The 18,724-nt window shown below is 43.9% G+C and overlaps 2 protein-coding genes across 3 annotated transcripts; one reads left to right on the forward strand and one right to left on the reverse strand.

Annotated features, from left to right (window-relative positions):
- Window positions 1-1,055: 1,055 nt before the first annotated feature.
- Window positions 1,056-12,295, reverse strand: UBR7 (ubiquitin protein ligase E3 component n-recognin 7). 2 transcript variants are annotated; one of them, XM_037393494.1, is made up of 11 exons: window positions 12,090-12,295; window positions 11,819-11,952; window positions 11,189-11,249; window positions 9,528-9,623; window positions 8,358-8,411; window positions 7,058-7,163; window positions 5,664-5,848; window positions 4,947-5,078; window positions 4,391-4,553; window positions 3,431-3,492; window positions 1,056-2,599 (listed from the first exon to the last, which is right to left on the reverse strand). In XM_037393494.1, the coding sequence occupies exons 1-11, from the start codon at window positions 12,255-12,257 to the stop codon at window positions 2,507-2,509; spliced, it is 1,254 nt and encodes a 417-aa protein (XP_037249391.1). In that variant the 5' UTR covers window positions 12,258-12,295; the 3' UTR covers window positions 1,056-2,506. The 2 variants fall into 2 exon arrangements, with proteins under 2 accessions (XP_037249391.1, XP_037249392.1); XM_037393495.1 differs by lacking the exon at window positions 3,431-3,492.
- A 136-nt stretch (window positions 12,296-12,431) lies between these two features.
- Window positions 12,432-14,167, forward strand: GON7 (GON7 subunit of KEOPS complex). Its single transcript, XM_037393498.1, has 2 exons — window positions 12,432-12,656; window positions 12,731-14,167. The coding sequence occupies exons 1-2, from the start codon at window positions 12,458-12,460 to the stop codon at window positions 12,847-12,849; spliced, it is 318 nt and encodes a 105-aa protein (XP_037249395.1). The 5' UTR covers window positions 12,432-12,457; the 3' UTR covers window positions 12,850-14,167.
- Window positions 14,168-18,724: the final 4,557 nt, after the last annotated feature.

Below are 18,724 nucleotides of genomic sequence, written 5' to 3' on the forward strand. Positions count from 1 at the left end.
CATCAACTGAATATTCATTACATCTCTCGTAAAAACAACTGCTTCGCTACTTCAGAGAGATTAATCAGAGTTCAGAAGTGTGTCATCCAGCAGCAGATCTTTAGTTTCACTTTGATGTACAACAGCAAAAGGCTGTGGGTTCTGTCCTGCTGTCCGGTGGGGTGGGTGTGGGGAGAGAGCACCTGTATGGTCGTAATGTTAATTACTGATACTTTCCCACATCCAGGAAAAGCAGTTTTAGGAGCACCTTCCTAAACTAGACTTCAATCTAACATTTATTGTTGGAGGCTTTCTGTTCATTTTGCTAACACTCCTACTAACTCTGCTTGCTTGATAGAAGAGGGTGCCTCTGCCCTCTTTGGGAAGACAGCGCAGCCGCGCCGGAGAGGGGTGCGGGTTGGGTGCCCCCAGCTCTGCGGCCGGAGCACGGGTGCACGCCCAGAACAGACGCTGCACACCGGCCCTGCTGAGCCGGGGCGGTTACACCTTCTCCCTTGCGTGGAAATCACTTACTCGGGTCAGAAAACTTCCTGCAGCTGAACTCCTCCCTTGAGGTGCCGCTGCTGTTTCCTTGAGCACAGCAAGGGGTGGGACTGAGCCTCGCTGCAGCGTTGACATGCACCAGGGTAGCTGTTGCTGTTTTATATACTTGGGGAAACCTGGGGTTTCTGTTCAGAGTGATGTGAGCAAAGAGGTGGGACCCAGGACAGCATCTGCCTTGGGGCACCTTCCCCCGACACCCGACCCTTCTAGTGAATCAACTAAACGCAGCAGAAATCTGCTTTTTCTCCTGCTCAAGGCTGTACTCACAAGCCCCCTGCCAGCTGTTGTTCCACACCTGGCTGCAATGGCGTGGATCTGGGGGGGGGGATGCAGAGGGCCAGGAACACGGGGCTTGGCTTGACTCTGCCCCCCTGGTGTGTCTTGGCCATGTGGCTCCCCAGTCATCTTCACCGCTCTGCCCTGGGGGGGTCTGGGTTGTGGATGGAAACAAAACACTACAGCAGCACATCAGAAAAAAAAAAACAAAAACCACTACCAAAACCAAGACATTATAACTTGAACAGTCATTTAATTTTTAGATAGTGTAATTAGATAGGTACAACTCCCCTAACAGCTGCTACAAAAAAAGCACATACAATACCCAGAGTTAAATGTAAAAGCAACTAGTCATCTCGCATGAAACAAACCAATGAACTGAGCCTCTATGCTAGAACTAGCTATTGCAAATAAAAAGTGGTCCAAAACGAACAGGGAGAATGATAGATAAAGGTCTGATTTTTCTTCTCAAAAGCAGGATAATACCCCATGGTAAATCCTCCAACTACATAAAGCAGGAGTTAAAAATTAGAACTTCTTTACCCACAAACCCCAAAACATACTTTAAGAAAAACTAAAAACTACATTAGGCTCCAAACTTATGAAAAGTCAATATTTAATTGTAGCTAAGTGTAGATTAAGTCAGTGAAACATCTCCTGTTCCATTATTATCACAGTGATCATAAAAAGATCACACATCTCATACTGTAGCAAAATGTCAGGATGCTGCAGTGTTTTCAGGAACATTTATGAAGTAGAATTATTTGCAGTAGGCTAGTTTTTAAAATCAAAGCCCATTAGAAGTCCTGTGCCACCCCCACCTGATGCTTCATTTGTCATTTAGTACCTCCTCCTAGATATTGTTTATATTCTAGAGAGTGGATAAAGTTTGTATGACAATATTTTGCATGTAAAACACCACTGTACAATATCAGAAACAAAATTTTTGAATTTTATAAAACCAGAGAACATTCTGTTGCATCAGCCTTAACCTATGGCTCCTCATTTCTCACCTGCCTAGGGAGCGCTGCCACAGCGGTGCGTGAGCATGCACAAGTGCAGGGCTGTTCAGTGCACCTGATGCAACCAAGATGTTGGGAGGCAATTTCACTCAACAGCCGTAACCAAAACACGTGCCTGCTTTACCCTTTAAAGAGCTGCGCCTCCCTCTGCGTGGTCAATAGACACATACTTTGTGCAGGGAGCCGTCACTAGTCACTACACCCCAAAGAGATGACACAGAGCCTTTTAAAGCAGGAAAGCAGCACGCTCCAGTCCTGCAAAGCACACTGAGGGGGTATTCCCTGCACTGTACAGAGGAGAGGGTGGGCAGGCAGACCCTCCCAGGCTGGGGTGCAACATACAGCTATAGGCACTAAAGTAAAACAGGTGAAAGGCTAAAGGGAATAAAGGGTGGCACGCTGTTCTTGTGCAAGGCGTCCTCTCCCTTGAGATGAGGCCAGCTTTCACAGGAATGCAAAGTCGATCAGTACTGAAACCCCTAGAAATGCAATGTACCTGTTAAGAGCACAATTTAGTCACTACAAATAAAGGAAGTATGAGACAAAATGAAGATGTTTCTTGGACAGCTGGATTTTGATGAGAAGCCAAATACTGAAGATGCCTCTTCTGTTTGCCAATGAATGTTGTTTTCCCAGTTGTCCTTTCAGACTCAAACCCTCTCAGTCTAACTACAGTAGTACTGCATCCTGTTAGTCCGTCTTCTTTTCCGTGACTGAAATTCTTCAAAGAAGTGCTGAATGTCTTCTCTTTTAACCACCTAGGGGAAGCAAGGTGAAACCCAATTTGTGACACAAGAATTTAATAAATTAAGCAATCCTTTTTTTTTTTTCTTGCACGCATCCCACGTGCAAATACACAAAGCTTATACAAGCAAGTATCCTGAAACCTCCCTGATACAGCCAGCAAAACAGCCTTCCTGTTGTACCCGAAGGAGACAATTAATGCCCACATCCTATTGTAAGAGGATACAGAGAAACAAGCTCCCCAAAGGCAGGATGAGCACATGCAGCAAAGCTCCTGATGGGATTTTTAATGGGCTTGACCATTGGCTTTTATCATCTGAAAAATTAAGACAAAGCAAGATTTTCACTAGCTCACTTCAGACTCATTATGATATAACTAAGAATGGTAATTAGCAAATAAGCCAACAAAATGCATGTGTTGACTAACAGCAGCATGCAAATTCCTCCAGGAAAACAACTGACAAGACTGTTTGCCAGTATTCAGTCGGTCCTTACTCTTCTAAGGGTATAAATTCACTCTAAAAAAATCCATAAAGGTTAAGAGCTTTTTTTCCAGCATACTTCTCCTAGAGCAACAGAAGTTCCATTTAAATTTAAGAATTAGCCTCAGTACTTTATAGACTGATTTCTGTAAGGTCCCTGTTACCTCTCAACAACGTCATTAAGGAAACACAACTTTTAAATTCCAATTAAATCAGGAATTTCTAATTTCTACTGCAGTGCCAGCAACTCCAAGAGACAGGAAAAAAATATTCTAACATAGCATCATAGTATTCAGCACCCACCCCTCAACAGTACTTTAAAACATATTTTCTGGCAAACGAATTCTGCAAGTTGCACCTTACCGTTCCCTCATCTGCAAATCTCCTGAGATAGTCAGTCAGTTCTGTCTTTAAATCATTGTATTCTGGATGGAGAAGTGAAAGCAAGGGAAAGAAGAAAAACAAGCAAACAAAAACAAAACAAGAAGATATCCAGCTTTAGTTTAACACTGGTTCAAGAAGACAACTTGTTCTACTTCCTCTTGCCATTTGTTTCATGTACGTGAGACAAATCTAGGTTTAAACTGGATTATAAATAATAATAAAGGCAAGTCCAGGTAAACATGAGCAGACAAATAATTTATCAGACTAGCCTACACAGTCCGAGTATCTGTTCGGGTTGATCTTCAGAGAAACGTACAGAAGTTCAGTGACTGAACTAGTACAATTGATTAAAAGCCTGCCCCTGCTCCCAACTTCCCATTGCAAAAGCTCGCATGGGTCATGGTGGGAAGTCCCAGCCTGGAAGCTCAGGACTGGGCAACTGTCCCCACCAGAGTGCAAACGCCTCACTCAGAGGAGGGAAACAAGGCTCCAGTTATAAAATACCCCAGTGCTGCCTTGTAGACATATCCTGCAGGAGAGCTTCCAGGGAGCACCCTGCACCACAGCTCCACAAGGCCACCACGCCCCCAGGCAACAGGAGACTAGCAAACAGCAGTGCAGGGTAAGAGAAATAACCCAGACAGCTGAAGTGTAAATTAATGTTTAAATATTCACGTTACAAGAAATTACTATCAATACAATACCTAAGATGTTAAACAGGGGAAAAGTTCCCGCACCATCTAGTTCCTTGACCTACATTAAAAGAAGACAAACTTCTCTAGAGTAATCCTGATGGAGGCACGCAATCTGTCATGCAGTCTTCTACGTGTCACTTCAAAAAAAGTCTGACATCACACGGCAAGACCCGATACTAATCTTTTATGGGAAACTGTTCAGTTCAAGTGTTAAGGCAAATTCTAAAAATGAAGCTGTATTTACCACAGATGAGTTCTACTTGCTGGACTCTGTTCATGCTGTTAAGGGTGTCCATTAAAGGATCTCTCCTCTCTGTTTCTTGGTCACTGGTACCTTTATTTTCATAAGCCAAGACAGTGTCACATTCATCTGTCAGGAACTGCACTTCAAGCTCCGAATACATTTTCTGAAGAATAAAGTAAAATTTACTTCTGCATTATAAAACTTCTCAGATGGTGATGCTCTTCCCCAATCCTTTTTGTGTTTAGTATCACAAACAGCAACAACAAAAACAATATGTATTTTGCATCCAGCATTTCAGACATCTCCTGGTAAGGACTTCCAAAGCACTATTGGATTTAAGCAGCAAAGAAAATACAAATGTTTAGAAGTTCCTTCATGCTGTATTAATTCCAAAGGATTCAGTGTGTTTCTTTAGCGGGGGTGTGGTTAGGTGTTTATATGCAGAGTTAAGAGCATTTACATAGATTTTATCCACCATGAAGCTTCTCTTCAAAGATTGTTTGAGACCTCCTGGCCTCTGCCACATCAATGATCATAACAGAGAGAAAATACCTACCAAACAGTCTTCACAGGTGCATAATTTGCTTCTCCAGTTCGATGGCCAAAAGGTGGCAGTATCTTTTTTTAAAAATTGCTTGCTTTGGAGTTCTTTCAGCTTGCAGACTGGCTCCTCACTCTTAGTAACTACCTGAATTAAAATGAGAGTATTCAGTGCTCTGTCGTGTCACTCCAAATACACTCTGCTCTATCCAGCCCAGCATGTCATTTTCCCCATGTAAGGTTTTCCTTTTGTCTCAGACACATTTATTTCTACAAACAACTCACATTACCATTTCACGCACAGGAGGATTCTGATGTGGTTTTAGCACTTCCCACTGGAAATTTCAGTAGAAGTGTACTGCAATAGCCATAAATGTGTAAGGAATTAGAGCTGGACTATCCTACAAATGCAGCCACAATGCATAATACCCCTGCATCAGAACAAACTCAGAGGTTACCTCAACACCAAGGCCAGGTGGCTGACAGGAAGAGATGGATCTAACCTATCTGCAAACAGATGTTACACCCTTGTCACCCACTTCTACAACCACGTTCCACAGCCTACACTGTGCTCCACAGAGACCGCGTGTTTGAAGTGTCAGCGACTGAACAGGAGCACAGAAACAGACTGAAAGCATTTACCCCTCCACAGAACCTACACAGACAGAGGTGGGCTTTACTTCACCGATCATCATTATGAAATGCAGAGGACAGAAAAGGCAGCACATTTTACCTCTGTACAGGCAGACCCAGAGCTAGTGGATGGTTCATTAAACTGTTCTGTTTGCTTTTCCTCCTTCGTTTCTTCACGTTCTGCTCCATTTTCTTTTTTTATTTCTTTTTTCTGCTCTTCACTTTCCTCAACCTTCAAGACAATCCCTTCATCTTCACGGGAGTTCACTTTGGTCAAAGCAGGAACTGGAAGATACATACCCACGTAAATGAACATACGGTGCCAGACAACATACAGGCTACCACAGACATTCTCTCTGCTTTACAGTGCAGTGTCAAAAGGCACCTAGATCGCCTCATACACTGCAGAGCCCGGACACTCTACAGCTGTCCAAAGACAGTCACCTAGGTATACAAAGAAACTGCTTCCTCTCTCACCATAGCCTTCTCCATCTCTCATATTCCTATGCTAAAATATACTGCTTCCTAAAATCTAAGCCCTAGAAGAGGGAAAAGAGTATCACAATTTGAGATAGTTTTGTACTAAGATGCTTGTCCTTGGCACCCCTTGATAGATATTGCAGGCTCAGTAGCTGTCGTGCACTTTTTTGCCGACTCTGTGTCAGAGTCCTTCCTTTGCTCCAGACACACACCCCAAAAAATCACCACCTCCTTATTTAAAACAAGTTTTTCTTTCGATATCAATTCAAATGTGTGCCCTGTGACACAGCTGGTTAAAAGGAGGAAAACCAAAAACAAAGAAAAAAACCCCATCTTGTACTGTATTTGCATTGGAAGGAAGAGAACTGCAGGTAGGCCAGCTTGGAATCCTTAAAATTACCACTGAAATTTCTAGCACTAGACCAATCACCAGATAATATAGGCAACATTTAGGAGACTATGTAAAACCAGCTCCTTCCACAGAAATCAAGTTTTCTACCCTTCTGCTCTGCAGAGACTACATAGCAGACAGAGGCCTGGTGCAACCACAGGGAACACATGTCCTGAGCACAGCCCCAGCTCTACTCAAATTAAGGCTTTACACATTCATTTCAGGTCACTCTATCATTCACTCTTTGCTGCTCAGAGCCTCTTAAATTCAGCTGTTTGCCTCAATGCTTTCCTTAGGAAGGCTCTTCAGTTCTTTGATCCAGTTTAGAAATTAAGTTCCTCAAGACAAGTATTAAATCTTCATCCATCTATGTGCTAGCACATCCTTGCTAAAATAAGTAAGAGTGAGCACCACAGAATTAAGTTTAGGAACAAGAACTGCATTTTAATATTTTTTTTACAGAACAGTTACTGCAGCCCCACGTATTTCACAGCTGAAAGCTACTGTCCAATATAATGAGGATCATTTCTCCAACCACTTCAGCAGTAGTACATCGTTAATCAACCACACATGAGAAATACATGCTAACAAAATATTGGCTCAGATATCTTAATTTTCTTTACCTGCTAATTGTGATGCATAAGCCCACAGGAAATGGCAGCGATTCATGCAGGCTTGGCATACCATTTCATGGAAGTCTCCACTTTCAGGGGGAACTGCACCAAGATGCTATCAAAAAGAAACAAGCACGCAGCAGTGAAGCATTCGCTGCAATAACAGAGTCTGCTCTAGGTTTAGAGGAAGTAAAATGTCAACTGTCATCCCATTTTCAGCACAAGCATACACTCCTGCTAACTTCCTACAATGATTATCAGTATAACTTAAAAGACTGGAAAGAGCTGATAAAAATTCCAATGAAAAAAAATTAAATAATTCTCTATTTGTCTGCAGCCCTTTATGCCTTCTACATACCCAGAAATCTCACTGCTATCTTTTATCTCCTTTCTAAATGATATTCTTCTAAACTGCCCTAAACATAGGACAGGTGAAGATACCTCTTGCACACTGCAAATTTAAACTCTTAAATAACTTTTTATGATTGCTTCCTTATGTGTAAGAGACTGTTAAGTCTTCACATTGATCACTTACTGACCTTGAGAAGAATTAGGTCCCAAAGTCCGTCACAAACTGGTGAGAACTATTTAGGTAATTAAAAGCGCTCAGCAGCTTTCTTTTGAAAAGCATTCTTGCAAAGCTCACAGTATGCAGCATAACATTCTTCATACATACATTTACACAAAAGAATCATAGAGTTTATCTACAGAACGCATTAAAAAAAAAAATTGGCTTCAGTTAATTCTTTGAACCTGCAGCTTCAAACATGGAATTTCATTCATGCCCTTCAAGGCACAAGAGGCTGAATCCTAAACGCTTACACCTTAAGTAGGGCACTCACTGAAGTGCTGAGCTGCTTTTAAAAGATTTCCCTAAAGTTCATAATCAGGAACTAACAGCACAGTTTGTTCCTTGCTACGTAAAGGAATTACAGTTCAAAAAGCATTCTTTTGAATGAAGAACTATTCAGGTGGTTGATAATGATGTGCCTCAGAGCAAGAATCTTTTCCTCACTGATTTTACTGATTATAACTGTCTCTTTACCTGGAAAATTCTAAAGTTATTGTTTTATTCTGTAGCAGTAACCTTCAAAAAGGTAGAACTCTTGCTATTTTTTTTTGGGGGGGGGGGACGGGACTAGAGCATACAGCAGTGCAAGATTCAACTTTCAATATTTCTTCGCATAGAATGAAAAGAGTAATAATCTTTTGAGAATTACGGCAAGCCTTCCCAAGTAAGAATAACCATACAGACTTAACGAACTTATTTCTATGCAAATGGAAATTCTGCTACTTATAGTTTCCTTACCCTTCCATGGAACCAGTCTTCACAAACTATGCATTGGATCATCTCATCTGGAATCTAGATGAACGGTCATATTGTTAGCATTAATAGCGACCTCCAGAATCTTTCACAAGCCTCAAACTACAGTATTTTGCAAAGCCTGCTCAAGTGAGTTGCATTTCCCTCTTTACTCGCCCACAGGGAGCTGCCATTAATAATTAGTTACTGCTTCATTAGTCAGTTTGCTTCCCTGAAGTTCAATAGCATATGTAATTTGTCTTATTATCAGGACTGTGGAAATTTCCATTTATTATTACAAAACTAGTTTTGCCAGAAGAGCAAGGCATCCTCACACAAAAGAGCTGATAAAAGCAACTACATTATTGGTATCTTTCTTCCTGTAAACAGCAATGCACGAACATGCAGCTTAGCAAAAGAAAGATATTGATAATCATCTCATCAGGTTTATATAGGAATGCCAGAATCCTAACTTAACTGTCCACAATGCAGTACAGTACAAACTGCTTTGTTATGAAACAATTATTAATGATTTCATTAGAAATGTTTAGCTATCTCTGAACTTCAGAGAGGTGAGTTTATAAAATACTTCTTTGGATTTGAAAGACTTGCACCTTCCTTATTCTTTAAAACACCTAACTTCCAGGACTGCAAACAAAAGTGTGTGTGTACAAACCAGCTGGTAGATTTTAGTACTTCAGGCAGAGAAAAAGTGTTCTGGCTACCATAATGGATAACTAAAGCCAGTGCTACAGGACAGACTCTTCCCATCCCAGAAGCCTTGTCAGAGCACTGTTGCAGGTAAGAGGAAGCAGATTCTGGTCTCTCCTAATGCGTTTGCTTGCCACGTCTCTCAAGATGATGATAAGAAACTCACTCCCTAAGGGAACTCTGTAACTTTAGAGAGAGAAAAGCAGACAGAACTGCGGTAGCATTTTGTCCAAATGATGATTTGTCCTCCTCATCTGTCTTGAAGGCATAAACATATCCTACTATTTAAAAAAGAACTGATAAAGTAATTACCTCATACAGCACATGACAACCAAAAGCAATACGGAACCTAAGATTTCTTAAAGCAGGCTCTTCCCTGCAAAGCATCTTAGCGACCACCCTTTGCACATTACTTTGCATAAATACCATCTATATATGATTACTACTGGGTTTTGTGTTTCTTACCTCATCTTCAGGATCAGGATAAGGTCTTTTACAAGTACAGTATAATCCATAGAAATTGTCATTATACTTATTTCCTGAATTCACCTTCCCCTTTTCCTATGGGGAAAGGAAAAAGATGTCTCAATAAACAATGCAGTGAAGCACAGAAAAAAGAAAAGAACTATTATCTAGAAAAAAACAACTCCTGTTCCACTGTAAATTCCTAAAGGCAATCACTATACTCATCAGCTTCAAGATCCGAAAGGAAAGATACTATCTAGACACCTGTTCTATACAGTGAGCAGCACACAGGGCATGTCAAGAATAGTGAAGTTCAAAAGGAAAGAGAAAAAAGTCTTTCCACATTTGTAACAAATGCCAATCATGGTGTTTGTCAAGCTACTGCTATTCTAAAACAATATAAGAGTTTTGATCACCAAACACGCCTGCCTGCTGCCATTATAGCAACAACTGTAGATTTACTGTGCATCTTCCCCTCCATTTTTTTTTTAAACATCCAGACTGTGATCCAAACCCAACTTTGTTTCATTTAACCACTGAGCTTCCACTAAATTCGTACCATATAAGCCTCACTCTACAGGAGAGGATTATCTAAATTACAAAACATGCTGAATTAAATTCTATCACATGTAATCCCACTAAAAAAATAAAGCTAATACAGTTGCAGCCACAGGGCTTCACAACTGCACAAGTTGCAGCCTAAGACCACCACTGGCCCCTGGAGGAACAGCTGTGACCATTTACAATGTTACCATAAAAAGCTTTCTACCACTTTTCCGGCAAAGGAAGAACGGATAATGCAGTCACCCAGCCTCCATGAAGTCAGCCAGACAAACAGACACATGCTGAAGGTCACTTAACCTATACAGTTTATTTTGCAGTAAACTGAAAGAGGAGGCACAACCACATGATCTGCTGTGTTGACTCAAATGAGAAACAATAACATCTTAAAATTGTCACAGGTGTCTCTGTAGGGAGTACTGGACTGTCGCCCTAGGCTGACTAGCTCCGGATCCGCCCCCATTGTGCCAGAACAAAATGGGCATACGCAAAACCACTGGCTGTTTCTACATTTGGACTTATTACCCTGGGAGCAGCACTGCAGACAAGGCTGCTTCCTATCACTGCTTCCTAGAAGGCTACCAACTACTTGACGAGTCCAAAACGCCCGCCAAGTACAAAAGCACAGGGAGCTTCACACAGTAGAAAACTATGCCAGCAGTAGGCTGTGGTGAGAAGCTATCAAAAAAGATCAGAGCACTACTGCCACCACAAAGAAGGGGAGAGAACCATCCCTCTGACAGCAGGACAACCTTAAATTTCCTTCATGCACCTGCACACCCACACCCAAAAGGCTCTACAGCCAGCTTAAAGCTAATGAGATGTATTAGTGCAGGCACCACAACACATTCCTGGCATTACGCTGAGCACTGACGTAGAACTGCTGCATTCACGGATAACAAGGATCAAATGTTCTCTCTCCTGGCAACATTTCCCTTCAGTCCCTCAACAGTCATATCTCCTGCTGTAATACTCCCACCTTGTTTAACTTGCTGGGAAAAGCAGAGCCATCACATGAGTCAGCACCGGCTGAGGAACACACCAGCCTCCCAAGACTGTTATTTTGATTCTGAATGTACGAAACCTATGCCTGAACTTACTGGGAGTAACTTGCACTGCAGATTTTTGAACTTGCTGTTTCCACAGTCACAGCGAAAGTTCCTGGAAAGAAAAACACAGCACTTCAGGTTTTTTATTAACTGAAAACAGATTAGTTTTTGTGTTTATAACAACTCCCGGCAGTTTATTTGCAGACATAAAAATACCGTGGCAGCTATTTCAACAGCATCAGTCAGAACCGCCCAAAGGGCCTTGCAGCTTTACCCCCTCACGCCGTGTCCCCGGCAGGTCTCGGCTAGCGCCACCGCTTGCCAGAGCGCCCGGGCGGGAGGCCGCAGCGGCGCGGCTAATCCCGGCGCGGCTCACCGCACTCGCAGGGGGCCTGAGGCGGCTCGGCTCCCAGGCGGGACCCGGCGGGCGGTTAAGCCCCACGGCGGCGGTTAAGCCCCCGTCCCCCGCGCAGAGCCCCGCGCTGTCCCTCACGCAGGGCTGCCGTGCCGGGCGCACGGGGAACAGGGGCTCCTCACGGACCTCCGCCCACACGGCCCGCGCAGGGAGTCGCGGCGCCCGCCCCGCCCCGCCGCGAGCCGCCCCCGCCCCCCCGCCGCGCACGCGCGCGCGCTTCCCGCCGCCGGGACGGGCACGCGCCCGCGCCCGCGCCCCCGCCGTACCTCTTGGTGTAGAGCTCGAAGAGGCGGTGGGTGCCGTGGCACTCGTAGCTGCAGGCCAGGCAGATCCCCGCCGGCTCCCCGCCGGGCGGCGTGCAGGTGCTGCAGGCGTACAGCGCCTGCCTCTTCACCGCGCCCTGCGGGGCGACACCGGCTCAGGCTACGGGGGCCGCCGGGGGGGGTCCCGGCCCCGGGCGGCCCCGCCCCCGCGGCGCCCCGCCCCGCCCCCGGCCCTGCTCCGCCCCGCCCCCCGCGGCGCCGGCCCCGCCCCCACCTGGGAGTAGCTGCAGCGCTCGTGGTCGCTGCCCCCCAGCACGGCCCGCGCTTCCTTCTCGAGCTCCTCGTTCTCCGCCAGCACCTCCGCCAAGGAGACCACGGGCTCCTCCCCGCCGCCCCAGCAGCCGCCGCCCGGCTCGGCGCCCTCCGCCGCCGCCGCCTCCATCGCCGGGACGCGAGGCCGAGGGAGAGCCGAGGCGGGAAGCACGCGACTGAGGCACCAGGGGGCGCCACAGCGGAAGCGGAACTGCGCGCCCCACGTGACCGGGGCCGCGCGTTCACGCGGCAGGCGGGCGGCGGGCACGTGACCGGCGGGCGGGGCGGGGCGCGGGCCGCGCGCGCTTCCGGCCGCGCGGCGGCGGCGGCATGGAGCTGGTGGCGGAGCTGAAGGGCCGCGACGGGCAGACGCGGTCGGTGCGGGTGCCGTGCCCGGCGGAGGAGGGCGAGGGCGAGCAGCTGCGCGGGCTGCGGCGCGGCCTGGCCGAACTGCAGCAGCGGGTGGCGGAGCTGCTGGCGCCCCTGGTGCAGGAGGAGAGAGAGGCGGCAGGCGGCGGCGGGCCGCGCGGTGAGTGGCGGCCGGCGGGGGTGGGCGGGGGCCCCGGGTCAGCGCTCACCCGCGCCCCGCCTGAACCCTGGCAGGTGAAGCCGAGGACGACGACGACGACGAGGAGTTGGAAGATGAAGATGAGAACTGCACCGACGCGAAGGCGAGCGCTGAGGACCCGCCGCCGAAGCGGACGAAGGTCCAGCAGCCCTGAGCCCGGCCTCGGGCGCCCAGCGTAGGCCTGGAAGGGCCGCAGGCGGCCCCGGGTGCGGTGCCCCGGTGGGGCAGGGGCTGCCCGTCTTCGGGAGGTGACATGGCCACCCCGGTGCTGTTTTAGCACGGAGGCCTTAGGAGAGGATGCGCCTTGGTGTCAGCGGGGTGTGGCTTGCAGGGTACCAGCCTTAGGTCGAGAAGAGGTTTTAGCAAACAAGCTAAGAAATATGAAACTGTTCTTGCAAGTCTTCTGACTGCTACGCTTTTAGTGACTTTTGCCAAGTCATTCTTTTTTCATGTGACTTAAACTTTTAAGATAAAGTAATAAAATCTATAAAGATGTACTTTGTCAGGTATGATCTTAAGATGGTAACAGATAACTTTCATTTGTATGGAGAGAGAGCAAGAGAAGACCACTACAGTATTCAAAATAAAAAAAAAAAACACAGCTAGGACTGTTTCCATTCCTGAACAGTCCTACAAGAGCCCTGTACAGTCCTGCTATGGAAGGTTATTGTTGCCTGGCATCTGAAAGCTGTAGTCACACATCAATTGAGTATCTTCCTGGAAAAGAGCATAGACAACATAGGTAGAAAAAGTTGGGAATCTTGGTTTCAAAAAATCCTCAATTTTTTTTGACAGCCAGGGAAGTGACAAGCCAGCATGTGTCTTTAAAGTTCCACATTTAAAAACCTGCTATCTGTCCTAAGCCTGTTTGTGGTAGGCTTATTTGGTAGCTAAGTCAAAAAAAGCAAACATCACAGCTTTATAGTCTGTCTATGCAGAACTGTCAACATTGCCTAAAAGTAAGAAAAAACTTTGGGCAGAAACTGGGGAAAATGTAGTAGGGTTCTACACTGATTGCTGTAGTTTAAGAGGGTGAGAAAGTAAATACTAGGGTAACAGCTCAGAGCACATTATGTGTAACAGTTCTTGGCTGTATACCCTATTCCTCTGCTAAGGTAGTTTTTCTTTCTAGTGATTATAATGCAGCATGTGGAATGTCATCAAGGGTAACAGATGCTTCTGGCAAGGGGAAAGTTATCAATGCTTGTATGTTACTTTAATTCCCAGGTTTTTTTAGGTGCATGCTTCTGTGAACAGGTATAAAATGTTCTTGAGAGCCAGTCCATAAAGCTTACTGTGGAGCCTGAGAGTCAAGTTTAGCAGAAATAACTGATTTAGTAGAGTGAAAAGCTTTTTATTTTTCTCCTCATGTGTTCCACTGGTATAGTTTGTGTATTATGGAAACTGAACAAATCTTGAGACTTGTGTACAGAGGACAAAGTGTCAGAATAAATAATGAATTTTTATGAGCACAAAGTTATCTGTGTTCATTTGAAATGCGAGTGTGTGTATTGAAAATGAGGTCCAGTAAACATTTTCAATAGTTATGTACTCTTATTCTAAGAAATTCACACTCATTTTTCTATTAGCAGGTATGACAGAGGATAACAGGCGAAAAAACCAACTCTGAAGACTAGGGGCTTTAGCTGCTGAGGACCTAGGGTGAGGGGAAAATTACACAAATTCTGATCTCTTGTCAGGCTGGAAAATCATAAAGTGATAAAATACTTAAGCGTTTTAGGGTAGATAATTTATTGGAGGAAGTGGCTTATCAAAATGGAAAAGGCAACACTTGGTACAAAAAACACCCAGCCTTGATAACGTTATCAGAAAGTGTTGACATCTTTTATAAGCCCTGTTCTGCAGCCCTGGAAGCTTGTAGAGCTACATTTGAAAGTTGTGTTTTCCCTTCCTGCCCCCCACTACAGTCCTAAACACTCTCAACAACGATGTGAACTGTGGAATAGCTAACAAGCAACATTTAACATTAGGCATGAATTTGTGGCCTTATATATAAACTTTGTGTGAATAGTCCACTGGCACATCATGGGCACAAAACTTCAGGTCTAAAGCAACAAACCCTAACTTTACCAGTGTGGGAGCAAATGCAGGTAATGGCAATTTTTTTTTTTTCTGTTAACCTGGACACAGTAACACAGTGCACCTGAGCTCCAGATAACATCAATGAGCATTGGGTCAAGAACAACTATTCACGTTTTGCCTTTAAAGAAGCATTTCTACTCCTCATTGCAACCACAAAAACTTAAAACAATGAAAAGTGTACTAAAGCTTCAGGAGGCCCTTAATAATTCTAACCTGTATGTTTGCTTGTGTCAAGTGCCCTAGCTCAACAGCTAATTTCATTTTTCTGAGAGTTGCTGTAAGGTAACTAGGCACAGAAAACTTTAGTGTGATGATGATGGGTTTGTTCTTTAGATTTTTTTTTTTTCCGCTTTCCCCCCTCCATGTGTTTTAGGACCTACCTTACAACTGTGTTCTGAACCCCTTCTGGGGAGCCCCTTTCTCCCCCAAAAGCACTTGCAGTCTCCTACTTCTTGTACTGTCTGTCTTGCCAAACAACTGGGAAACAGTTGTACAGGGGGCAACAGAGAACCAGCTGGTGCTGCTCACTGGTTGCGGCACCCTTTTTCCAAGCAACCAAGCACACAAGTCAGTGAAGCACACAGGTTTTTCCATGGCTGTGGAAGAGGCTCCAAAATTTTCTGAAGACAGAAAAACTTACAAACCAAAAGTGTGCAATGAGCTGTACAAAGCTGTCCTAGAGGATAAAGGTTTTACGCAAGTCCGCTATGGCCCCTGCGTTTTAGGTACAGTAGATAAGCCTCACTGGAAGGAAGATGGCATACTCTTCACCTCAGAGAGAATGCTGGTGCTTTTGTACCTTAACCAAACTTCAGGCTGGCACAAAACAAGCCGTTAACCATACCTATGCTGCTCAGTATAGTTTGTATGTCTTACTAACAGACTTTAGTCTTACCAGCCAGAGGGAACTAGATGTGTTTCCTTATCAATAAAGGGGGAGAACACTGGTATGTTTCTATTAAAAGAGTAGAAGTGATACTACATTAAATTCTTGGTAGTATTTAAATGAGAACCAACTACTTTTACTAGTTGCAAAACAGAAAAGCAAGAATCTCAAAGCAAGTCTCCTTCACACAGACTGGGATTATATGGCATACTCTATTGTTAGTGCTCTGAAGCACTGAATTTGCTGGTTTGAACAGCTTCAAGGCTAAAATTCACAAGCGAATTTAAAAGGTTGCGGTGTTCTGTGTTTAAAAGAATCACAATCACAAATACAATCACAAGTATATTAGGCACGCAGATGGTTCTATGAGGTAAAGGGGGCAATCCCATCATGCCAAATAATCAGGGCATTGTCTAAAAGTGCAAGACCTTTCCTAATTCCTGGGAAGGAGAGACTCATTTTCACGATTTTCATTAAAGGGGTTTGAATGTGATTCACCTGTTATAGCCCCTGTGTAATTTATACTCATTCTAGCTTAAAAGTTAATTTATACACAAGCTACTACAGATACCGGATTCTCTCTAAAATACACACTATTTTGGCAGTTAGGCCATAAATAATGTATCATGGGACTCAATATATGGTAACTAGGTTAACACTCAGCAGCATAAACAACTGAGCAGTGGTTTTGGGCACATTCACTAACCAAAATTACTGGGCTAGTCACAGGCTTTGAGGACTGAGAGTTGAAGTACCTTCTTGTGCTTGTAGCACGCTCTTTCCAGAAGAAAGATGTATCATAGGGCAAGCTTTAAGGAGAGATGAGACAGTTCTTAAAATAAACTACCTGATAAAGTTACTAAACTGCTTTCATGCATTAGGTCATGTGTGGAAAAGGTTCTCATCCAAGACTGGCACGTGACAAGCAATATTTTTTAGAAATTAATAGAATAATAGAGAGCATCCTTTTAAGACATCAATGGACCAGGCAAGAGAAAATAAGGTGAGTTAATAGGTATCCTGCACAAACACAGAAGTTTTGTTCCAAGGATAAGTCAATCCTCATTTTTAATTAAGAAACCTAAAAAAAAAATCAAGCTTGCAGTTCAACTTCACTGCTGGAAGAAATGTGTCATAAGGAACACATTTTATTGCAACTTGGACATAAGTTTGAAGGGCTGTAGCCTGAAGTTATGCTCTTCACTGGATCCACTCTCCCCATCACAGGAACTGAAGAACTGGCTCAGAAGCACTTAAAAACGCAGCAGGTATTTTCCTGAGATTGTAAGGGACTGTTTGGTGGAGATCAAAGAGCTAATGAAACTAACACTCTGACTGCCCAAGAATGATGCTCAAGCACTCTGACAAAAGCTTTATCTTGTGACACAAACACAATAAAAAGAAATCTAGGATAGGTGGCACAGAGATTAATATTAACCAACCTTATGTTACAGCTACTCACTTTCTTGGCAGAAAATTAAAACACTAAATGATTGCTAAGCTGGTAGAGGTTAGCAATCTTCTGAGGACTTAATTACCACCTCTATTACTAGAGCTTCTTCTTTAGAAAGCTCTTCAAGATCATGTCTGATCTAACTCATTTTAAGTTAAAAGAGTATGAGTAAAAATAGCTTTCCTACCCTTAAGTTGTAGCGATTCATCTTTGCTGCCCCCTCAGTAAAAAGAACTAAATAGATTATGAGCAAGTTCAGTACAAGCTAGTCTCACATCTTTTTTTAATGCTGTTGCTGTAGAAACAGATTTACACTATTATGTCATTTATGATCAAGAACTAATTGAGAGGTTCTGTAGCCTTTAAAGTAGTTGTAAAACTTGTTTGAGCTCAGTTATTGCAAAAGCTTGTAGATTATGTCAATTTGTGTCGCAGGCAGTTATCTTCTGTGACCGAGAACTAATTGGCCTTGACACTATTTACAAATCTTCATGATAATCAACCTTAGAAGTTATTTTGCTACTTTTAAAAGACTACAATAAAAAACAAATTTAATGATCAATTTTTATAGTCTTTCCTTTATTTACTCTGTAGGTAAGACTTCACACCTGTTGATGTTCCACCGGCATCAAAAATGCTGGAAGCACCAGCAGAGCTAGCTTTACTCTTCTCCTACTCCTGTTGTCTAGTATTCCTACATGCTACGTCAATAGTTTATACTAATTCTCTCCATTGCTGCTTTCCACCTCAAGCTCAAACCCTTACAGACACAGCACTTGCTCGAATTAGACTGTGCGTCTTCCTGTAGTTCGTTGTAAAGCTTATGCTTGTCAACAGCTTTAACCCAAAAGCAGGGTTCTGATGGAAGAGTCTACAAACACAAACCTCTGTTCCAAAGTCACTGCTCTGCCCAGCACATGTTCCACATCCAGACAGCTTGGCTCATCACATCAGGCACGCTGATGAATTTGCTAAAGGTCACATGCTTGCACAACAGAAACAGGCAGTTCTCCCTAACGTTTTCTATTTTTGATGCTTCCTCTTATGTTGCTGCTCTTTAAATAATTCCATCTAGACACAATGTAAGTGCTCGGTTTAAAAATTACAGCACCAAGTTAAAAATATAGTCCAGCCAGAGATGCCTCACTGTTACACAAAGGTAGAGAAATGACAAAGGGATTTTTATCCAGCCACCCCCAAAATTTCAGGCTAAGGACAAATAATTCAGGCAGAGAGCATAAAAGGACAACAGAAAAAGATCAACCAAACATACCCACCGAGGGAAGGACAGGAGAGTAAGCTACAGCAGCTGACTGCCAGCACCGCTATCTAGCAACAAACAAACATACACAAAAATAAAAAGCCATTGGTATGTATCTGCATTAATAGACTTTTGTTTATAAACATTGAAAAGTTTTTATTTTTTAGATAAATAGGACGGTGATTTTTAAAGTTAGGAAACTACACAACTTAAAAGCTCCGACTCTCAAAGATACTACAAGTCAGAGTTTATATTTTATTCTTACTCCAGCATATTAAGATGGCAGTTTCCTCCTTTTCATATTGCACTTAGAACTTAAGACCTTC

This window comes from Falco rusticolus, chromosome 7, assembly GCF_015220075.1.
Source record: "Falco rusticolus isolate bFalRus1 chromosome 7, bFalRus1.pri, whole genome shotgun sequence".
Lineage (NCBI taxonomy): Eukaryota > Metazoa > Chordata > Aves > Falconiformes > Falconidae > Falco > Falco rusticolus.